The 9,724-nt window shown below is 39.8% G+C and overlaps 1 protein-coding gene across 1 annotated transcript in view; it reads right to left on the bottom strand.

The window, feature by feature from the left end:
• Window positions 1-5,282: 5,282 nt before the first annotated feature.
• QPCT (glutaminyl-peptide cyclotransferase) overlaps window positions 5,283-9,724 on the bottom strand; it is a 28,140-nt gene continuing 23,698 nt past the window's right edge. Inside the window, exons 6-7 of the mRNA XM_084793639.1 lie at window positions 9,309-9,425; window positions 5,283-5,853 (exon numbers count right to left, since the gene is read on the bottom strand). Of these exons, the coding sequence (XP_084649765.1) occupies window positions 5,708-5,853; window positions 9,309-9,425 (263 nt within the window). The 3' untranslated portion in view covers window positions 5,283-5,707. The remainder of the gene's footprint in view (window positions 5,854-9,308; window positions 9,426-9,724) is intronic.

The raw sequence follows: 9,724 nt of genomic DNA, 5'->3' as shown, positions 1-9,724 counted from the left end.
GCTACATTTCTGCTACAAGACTCCCAAACTCAGCTGGAAACTGAAGGCCGGATCCAAAGGCTTGAGCTTGAAGTCAGGTCAGGAAAAGTCATCTGGCCACCCAGCACTCTGGCTGGTAGAAGCCTTGCTCTGTGGTTCCATCTGTCCCCATCTTAAGAAGATGAGGATAAAAATATCAACATCATGGGTAAGCCTATCAAAATGTATAGCAATACAGTACTTGACATCACATAACTCTTAACATAATCTAAAATGGATGATTAACGTATTCCCCCCAAAGAGTTAGTTAAATACTTAACTACCTTTATTTTATATCATTTGCCCCATTAAAAAGAGAAATAACACCATCAGAGACTTGAGAAGGAATAAAATTAATTACCTAAGGAGACAGGAAGTGCAGCTTCCAAAATGAGAAGATGGCAGAGACAATTTGCTGCCTAAACAGTCACCCAAAACTCTTTATAACTTTGGAGCATCATCTTCAGCCTTCTGGCCCAATATGGGGCTGAAGACCAGATAGTATAGTTTTACGATTAAGCTTAGTTGTTTAGGGATTAAGATGATTTTAGGTCTAGATAGATATTATAAGTTGATAAAGATGAGATATGATGTATATTGATTAACATTCAGAATTTTAGACTCACCAAGGTAGGAAAGATGTTTTCTTCAAGGCTGCCAAATAAAAATAGCCAAAGCATTATAAATGTGACATTTGTATAATTCCTGGTTGTTTCATGGTTCTTCTTGCTGTAGGTAGTTAATTGTATATATGTGTAATGTTATAAATATATATAAGAAAAAGAAAAATAATAAATAAGAAAAAAGAGAAATAAAACCTAAAGTCTTTTTTTTTTCTTTTTTGGTTTTTTGAGATAGGGTTTCTCTGTGTAGTCTTGACTATCCTTGACTCACTTTGTACACCAGGCTGGCCTCAAACTTAAAGAGATCTGCCTGGTTCTGACCCCTGAGTGCTAGGATTACAGGCGTGTGCCACCACCCCTGGCATATCGGCAGTCTTAAAAGTGTGTTTAAAACCTTTAATTTTTCTATCAATAAAAGATGAAAATCAGCTACATACCTCATGTGTGCATCCATCATTTTTCTCTACTTCTCTAGTTACATCTCCAGCAAGAATATATAGTTTGGAGGATGGGTATGAAATTAATTTTAACAAGAAAATAGGCCCAAGAGCTCCTGCAGGCATCATAAGGACAGCAGTAAATTATGGCTGGGAGTCAGCACCCCTCATTCCCAGCTCTACACTGACCTCTCCAGTAACCTAATTCGCTACATGTCAGTCTTGCTTAGCCAAACCCACAAGTACTAAGTCCATGCAGGCCAAGGACCTTTTATACCCATGGCACTAAGTAGGTGAGAGATGGAAACATCCCCGGGTGATGTTCTTTATACTTAACCAGTTTTAATTTTTACTTTTGCTACCTTCGTAGTGTTTGTAACATTGAGTGGTTTTTGGGGGGTTGTTTTTTGCTTTTGTTTTTCTTTATTGTATTTTGTTTTCTCTTCTTAGCAAGTGTGTGATCATGATATTGACTCTCAAATTGTCTGAATTCTCCACTTCCAATTTGGGATATGTTGGGAGGCTGGGCTATGTTTCATGCGTTGCCTTTGAAATATGAGCATAATATAATGACTTCACATTGCGTGAGCATGCCAGCCAAGTTGAGGCTGAGGGGTCCCGCCATGACACAAGGCAGTCCTTTCATCCAGCATGCTTCAGAACTGTCATAATTTTTTTTGCTGTTGGATCTATTGCCAGGATTCTGGATCCTATTTTTATGGGTAAGAGGATTTGAGGAGTACCCGATACCACCCTGCTACCCAATTAGATAACCAATAATTCTCTGTGGCGGTGAATTTATACTATGGCTTCTGCCCCATGCAGGGGAATTTTGAAGGCTGAAAAAGATAAATTGTGGGTGTCAGAGAGGTAATACTGAAGGAGGAAATAAGCAAACCACTTCAAAACTACTTGTAGAGTTTCAGGCTGTATGGAACAGTAGCCCTGAAACTGAGAAAAACCTCAGCTTTCTTACATTCATCTTTGAAGCCTAAGGCAGGCAGGAAGAGTGCCTCTAAAGAACACCCACCTTCGTGAACAGACAATTTAAGTGGTGGCCCACATTAGCTTGCCTTTAAGTTACCGAATAGGCTTCCTCGTCTTCTCTTTATTCCCATGGTCGCCACACCTTCATTCCTCCCATTTAAGTCTTCCAAAGAGACTGAGATGTTATTTTCATCAGAGCAGAATGTGGCCAAGGCTCCCGAGGAGCTGCCACAGAACGGAAGAACCGAGAATCCCACCCACTTCCCCTTTAAGTAATCTCCAGTTGGGCTGGTTTGATAGGCAAACGTTCGGCTTTTTCACATGATTTTTTTTGCTGGGACACTGTAATCAACGTGTTTCTTTGATGAATGACAGAAGCTTCACGAAGTGCAGTGTTTGAGGAGCTGGAGCCCAGACTGCAAACATGGTCTTTGTCCTTGTGTCCTTTCTTCATCATAAGCATCTGTCTTTTCTCCTCCAGTCACAGCCCTCAAGCTACAATAACAGGCTCATGACGTTTTTCTTAGATACCAAAGTTATGAATACTCTTTTGTGAATATTTGCCTTTGAACTCATTTCTCTTGAAGCAGGGAAATAAAAATAGACATACGTATTGCAGGGCCAAGACTAGTAGGAAAAATATACCAGTTGTTCTCTTAAGGGCTGTAAAGTGTATGTGGAGCACTGCCTCTACAGCTGTCACTCTCAAAAGGTAATAATGTTTCTGACTGGCGTGAATTGCCCAAAACGTATTCCAGAGATTACCATCAAAATTCATGCCCCAAAGCATCTCTATTGATGACATCATGATTGCTTCCCTCAGAGTCATGCAGACTCTTGGTGAAGTAAAGCAGGGCGCTGTTGCAAAGCAAGGAAGCCTTCACTGCATTAAGCTGCTTATGTTTTTGCTTTCCCGCCTCACCCGCCCGGTATCCCATTTCAACATATCCTCCAACCTCCGCTAAAAATAATCCTCCGAATGCCAGCTCAACAGATTATAGTAGATCGCCTATTAATTTCACTCTGCCTCAAAAAGGAGCTTATCATCTTGGCTTTTAATTCTGTGTGCAGCTCTGTCAACTAAAGTTCAGATTCCAGACTAAACGCATTCTCCTGTTGACTATTATGGCTTAAGGCATATGCCTCATCAACACAGCGGCTTAGTTCCTGGTGTGAAAAAAGGAATGTATCTTCCGCAAACTATTTTTCTGTCATATTAACAAAAATTAATCTGTAAAACTGAGCTCCCTTTAATCCTGCTTTGTGGCTTAGATTCCTCTGCCCTGGAACCATTTATGTTGATTTCTGTTGTACATGAGCTGGTGCAAAAAATATATATATATAGCCTTTGGTATGGCGTGGAAATAAATCTGCATAGAGATGACAGGTTTCTGATGGCTAAAACTGTAAAGCAAATCTTAGCAAAAAAGGGGTCGAGAATGAGGGGACGCCCTGTGAAATGTTCAACATACAACTGACACTTTGTTTAACATTAACAGTATTGTGGAAAGTTCTAAACAACAGAATATGTGTGCGCTTTAAGGTCGGATTCTAAAGCCTGGATTCAGATTCTACCATTATTACATGATTTTGAGGAACTTAACTAACTATGCTACGCACCATAAAGTAATGGTAATGATACCACATACCTCTTGAGGTGCTGTGAGGATTGCATTGGCAAAAATACACGAAGCACTACCAGCATCGTCTGTCACCCAAAATTATCACTTGATACCTATTGGCTCTAGATAGGGAGATAGGTCAGCTAACAGAGTGCATGCCTAGCATGTCCAAAGCCCTGGTGTTCCATCCCCAGCACCTCATAAACCGCATGCAATGGCATGTGTCTGTAACCTCAGCCTGTATTCGGGGATGCAAAGAAGGTAACAGGAAGTTCAAAGTCCTCTCGCCTACATAGTGACTTCAAGGTCAGCCTGGCATAAATGAGACTATGCATTTTTTTTTTTAATTTTTAAGCTAAGTGAGGTTGGATGATTGCTCAGTGGTTAAGAACACTTTTTCTTGCAGAGGCCCCAGGTTTGGTTTCCAGCACCGACATGGTGGCTCAAAGACATCTGTAACAGTCCCAGAGGATATGATGTCTTCTCCTGACCTTGCAGAGCATCAGGCCCATGCATGGTGTACACATAAAATAAAATAAGCAAATCTAAAAAAATAAGTTTAAAATTACAAAGGCACAACATCCCTTATAGCCTTAGGAACAGCATTGTAAAATAAAAAGAAAGCCTAGAAAAATCTAATTGTGTAAAATATGAAATTACAATATGTTATACATCATAGTAACTGTGTCAGTGTACATAACTATGCAATCACATAATTAAAATTATATGTTTTACTTGTCCTACCTAGAACTTATATTTTAGCAAGTAAATTATTTTTCATTACTTCCACTGTTATTAAACTTAAAACCAACAATGTTTCCCAACCCAGCTAGCCACTCTGTACTGCCCTCAGAACACTGAGCGTGTGCTCCATGTCTTCCCTGAACAGGGAACACACAGAACACTGAGCGTGTGCTCCATGTCTTCCCTGAACAGGGAGCACACCGAACGCTGAGCGTGTGCTCCACGTCTTCCCTGAACAGGGAGCACATCGAACGCTGAGCGTGTGCTCCACGTCTTCCCTGAACAGGGAGCACACAGAACAATGACGCCGACTAGCTTCATTTATTTGAAATGAGCAATTTCCCTATGTACTCACTTGATTGAGATTGTTACTTACAGATAATCGTTTCCTATCTCTAAACATAATCCAGGATGCCTGTGTCTCCAGAAAAGAAAAGGCTACTATCTACCAAATCCAAATACCAAAATATCTAATTGCAAAACAAGTATCATATGCTACTGTTATTATACCTTATCATTAACTCTTGAGGGAACATTTAGTGATCTTTTTCTGTTTTTATCTCAACCCAAGATGCAAACAGTAAATACATACCTTATAAATACATTATGCAGGGAAACCCCCAAAATTAGATAGATAGTTTGGTTATATCTATACCTATATACCGAACTAAAGAGGCAATAGTGACTCTGTTAATACACTGGGGTTATATTTTTGTATCCTTCTCCAATGGTTTTGCTACTGAATATATCATTTTTACAGAAAAAAATTAAAGGTGTAAAAGTCTAGAAAATTGAACCATGCATTAAAACATATACTTCTCATTTATAGAAATGGAGAACAGACGACTATATAACATTTAATTCAGATTTTAATTTCCAAGAAATAAACTCCACGAAGCTTCTTGAAGAAATGTAAGAGCTGTCAAAGTACGTATCTGTTGTATTACATATTCTATGACACATTATCCAACATAACACATAAAACTACCACGACATATTGTACAACATCATTTTATTAAGCACTGCTTAAAGACTATGATTTTGATAATGGACCTGACATCATTTTAAAGTTTTCACCCGAAGGATTTTCAAAAACTACTGGTTTTTTATTTCTTTATATGTTCCTTTCTTGTCTCTAGATGAAAGAGTCATGAAGGCAAATAAATCTACAGGACAGACTTTAACACACAACATTTATCTGGAGTCAGATTATTTAAACAACGTATTGACTTTTGAAGTTGATACAGAAACAACTACCACAAACTAAATCCAAATATTACAAGTGAAGATACTCCAGCACAAAGACTTGAATGATTTTGTTTAGGTTGTCAATGGTTGCCTCGCTCAGGTTTTCTTCATTGTCATCCATGGTGTGCCAGACTTCAGGGAAGGGAGAAGCTATCAGGTGAAGAACTGGAACGCCTGACAGGAGATGAGAAACTGGTACGTTAGTAAGAATTTCCCGTGGGCCAACTGGGAAGCGGCCTTTGTAAGCAGAGAAGTTCTGTATCTTATAAGACATTTAACAATTTATTGTCCCACGTGGACATCTTTATTTTTGACTTCATACTTGAAGCATGATTACTTCAAGACTTGTAAACAAACATCAGTTAATCCAGTAAGGGATGTTAAGGCGCCTATTGCCTGAGAGCTCTTGTTCTGGGAGTGAAAAGGCAAGACTTGCCTATGAGCATGACCATACAAGACGTAATCATAGGCAGTCTAAAGCTTTTAAAAAATAACAAAATGAGGTACGAGGATAAAGATGGAAAGCGGTCAGGGGAACTGAATGAGGGGCTATTTAAAACCAGAAGATAACATTTAACTAGAGGCACAAACGCAAGAGAAAGCAAGCCAGGCAAAGATCTAGGAATCAGCACACCATGGGCAACAATATCCCTAAGTGCAAAGGTCATGAGGCTTGCCCCAAGCAGAGGACACTAAGACGGCCATTGGGTGGAGAGCACAGGAAGAAGTGAGAAGAGAAGTAGGAGATGATATTGAAACAGAATCAGAAAATAGAAGTCATGTTAGGGCCATGGTAAACACTTTCCATCTTACTCTGTAAGACAGCAAACCACTAGAGCTTTAAAGCAGTATTAGCATAATTTGATTTACATTTTTAGAAGATGAGTCAAGTCTATTTATGTGCAAAAAAAAAGAAGAGCAAGAATATAACTTAACTTTATGCAAGGCATACTGTCAGTGGGTTTTAAGATTTCCTAACTATATTCTGGATATTGAGAAACAAAGATATCTTCAAGAATTTAGAATGCCACCGGGCGTGGTGGCACACGCCTTTAATCCCAGCACTTGGTGGCAGAGGCAGGTGGATCTCTGTGAGTTCGAGGCCAGTCTGGTCTACAAAGTGAGTTCAGGAAAGCCAAAGCTACACAGAAAAACCTTGTCTCAAAAAACAAACAAACAAAAAATTCAGAATGCCTTTCATGAGAAAAGAAAAGCTATGAATGAATGACACAATGGCAAATTAATTGATGTATTATACTTAGTGACTCTTATCACTCCTAAATTGTTGCTAATGGGGGAAATGGGAATATTGTGTAAGTCCAGTGCTGTATATGAGATTCCAACATAGATGTCATCTTGAAGACTTAAACACATATGTGTGTATGAAATAGAGGTGGAACTCAGGGAAAGGGTAGAACTAAAGACAGCTCGCAGTATTCTGCCTCGAGCAAATGGATAAATGTAGATCATTTACTGAAAAGGGCAAGACTAGGAAAGGAACGTTCCATGCCACGAACTCTTCCATGCCAGTGAACAATAATGGACTCTATCATTTCATCTAAATATCCAAAAAGAGAGGGCTGCTAAGGGGGTGGGGTTTGTTTCATTCCATTTCGTTTGTATTTATCATCTTTAATTTTTCATACTATATATTTTGATCATTTTTTCCCCACCAGCTCCAAGATCTTCCTCACTTCCTATCCTCCCAATTTCATTCTCTCTCTCTCTCTCTCTCTCTCTCTCTCTCTCTCTCTCTCTCTCTCTCTCTCTCCCTCCCTCCCTCCCTCCCTCCCTCCCTCCCCTCCCTCCCTCCCTCCCCCTCCCTCCCTCCCTCCCTCCCTCCCTCCCTCTCTCTCTCTCTCTCTCTCTCTCTCTCTCTCTCTCTCTCTGTGCCTGTCTGTCTGCCTCTGTCTCTTTGTCTCTCTCTGTCTCTCTGTCTCTCTCTGTCTGTCTGTCTGTGTGTGTATGTGTGTGTCTGTCTGTCTGTCTGTCTGCTTCTGTCTCTTTCTTTCTCTCTCAAAAAATCAAAACAAGTAAACAAAAAGTGGGCATACACATACACACTCAAAATGGAGTCTATTTGTGTTGGCCAATGGGGACTGCCCAGTGTCTTTCCACTGAGGAAAAAAAAATTATTTTCCCGTCTCCCAGTGGATATAAATTTCAAATAGCTTCTTGGGTAGAAGTAGGACTTTTCAGTTAGGGGTGTGTTCAGTTACCTGGTAAGGGATGCTAATGCATTACATGTTGTGTCTGACTAGTACCTGGCACCAACATAGATGAGGTGAGGGTGTGTCTAGATGGCTTCCTTCTCATTTAATTTGGTTTAGTTATCTAATATTTATCTTGTAGATAAATATCCAGAAAACAAATGTTGCCCAAAACTTATTTATAGCAAAATATTTATACTTCCTCTTACAGATAAGTTCTCATTCAAATTAACTTAGTGTCTTTTTTTAGGCCTTTTGAAGGAGTGGTTCCAGACTAGGTTTCTCTGTATATCTCTGGCTGTCCTAGAATCACTCTGTAGACCAGGCTGGCCTCGAACTCACAGAGATCTGCCTGCCTCTGCCTCCTGAGTGCTGGGATTAGAGATGTGTGCCATCATGCCCAGCCACTTTTAGATCTTTTAAAATACCTTTATATGTGTCAAAACACTAATATATAAATGTAATTCGGTCAAGCTTGGAAGGGAGTCAACTAAGGAAACATGGGCTTAGTGACTGGAAGTACACCAATATTACTTATGTTTAATTTGTTTCTCAAACACATGCAGCAGTTGGAGACTGGAAACTTTCACCATTAAAGAAAGCTGGGTAAGGGCACCAGGGAGCAAAGTAAAAAAAAAAAAAAGCTAGTGACTAGGAAGGTTCTTTTTATACTGGCAACAGTAACTGCAAAGACCCATAACTGATTAAAATAAGGAGAATAAATGACTGTTGAATGTTAAGCCATAACTTGGACATCTGTATCATCTAAGGCCCAGTGAGCATCAAAGGCGAGGGATGAAAAAGATGGAAGACACAGGGGAAGGATGGGGAGAACGGTGTGAAATGCAAGCAGAACATGGCCTCTACACTCTTGAACTCACAACAGCCATGACCTCTCCAAGATCTTCGTGAGATTGGGCCCACAGTATCATGTCATGGAGAGCGAAAGGTCTCATAAGGCTTCACCCCTCTCTGAGGATTTATACATAGTTATAATGGTTATTGGCGGAGGGAGAGGCGTGTACTTCAATGGTGAACCTGTTGGTAAGGTGTCCTTACCAGTGCTGCTATACTCCTGTAGTAGCCTCCTGTATGCTCTCCTGTAAGCAACCCTAATGAAACCCACTGAGTCATTTTTTTTTAAATGCATGAAAGGGGAAGGGAGATTATTTGAGGAAGGGGAAGGTTCAAAAAATGGCAAAGGAATAAATATGTTCAAGCTACATTATATACATCTATAAAATGTCATAATGAAGCACTATGGACAATTAACATATAATAATAAAACTAAATGATAAAAGAAGGTGTAAATGATTTTGTTTTAAATTTCCAAAATGCACATAAAATATAACAAATGTGGTAGGCACAGTAGATATAACAGACATGCACAATGATACAAACACACACACACACATTTACCTTTTCTTAAGAATGGAATGTGGTCATCCTGGATAATGTTTCCATAACCGAAATTTTGGAAATACTTCCTCTCCAAAGAATGGTCCTTGAGTAAACCCAGTTCATAGAGTTCCTGTTCTGCAGATAGCAATCAGACAGGAGATGCACATCTAAAATTATCTGATGGAGACTCAGAATACATCCTTATTCAGGGAGCTTGAAATCTTACCACACAAGGAATTCTTCTCTAGATACATATCAACAAGCATAGCCACAAATAGGGCAAGTGCCTTGTCCTGCACCTAGGCACACTTCAGAGTGACGGCGAATAGAAACAAAGCCACACGTGACTCTGGCGAAAACCTCCTGAAGAGTAGACGCTAAGGGCTGGAAAGATGGCTCAGTGATTAAGAGCACTGTCTGCTCTTCCAGAGGTC

The sequence above is a fragment of the Acomys minous genome (assembly GCF_964271855.1).
Source record: "Acomys minous genome assembly, chromosome: 8".
Lineage (NCBI taxonomy): Eukaryota > Metazoa > Chordata > Mammalia > Rodentia > Muridae > Acomys > Acomys minous.
This window is presented reverse-complemented; position numbering and strand designations above follow the sequence as displayed.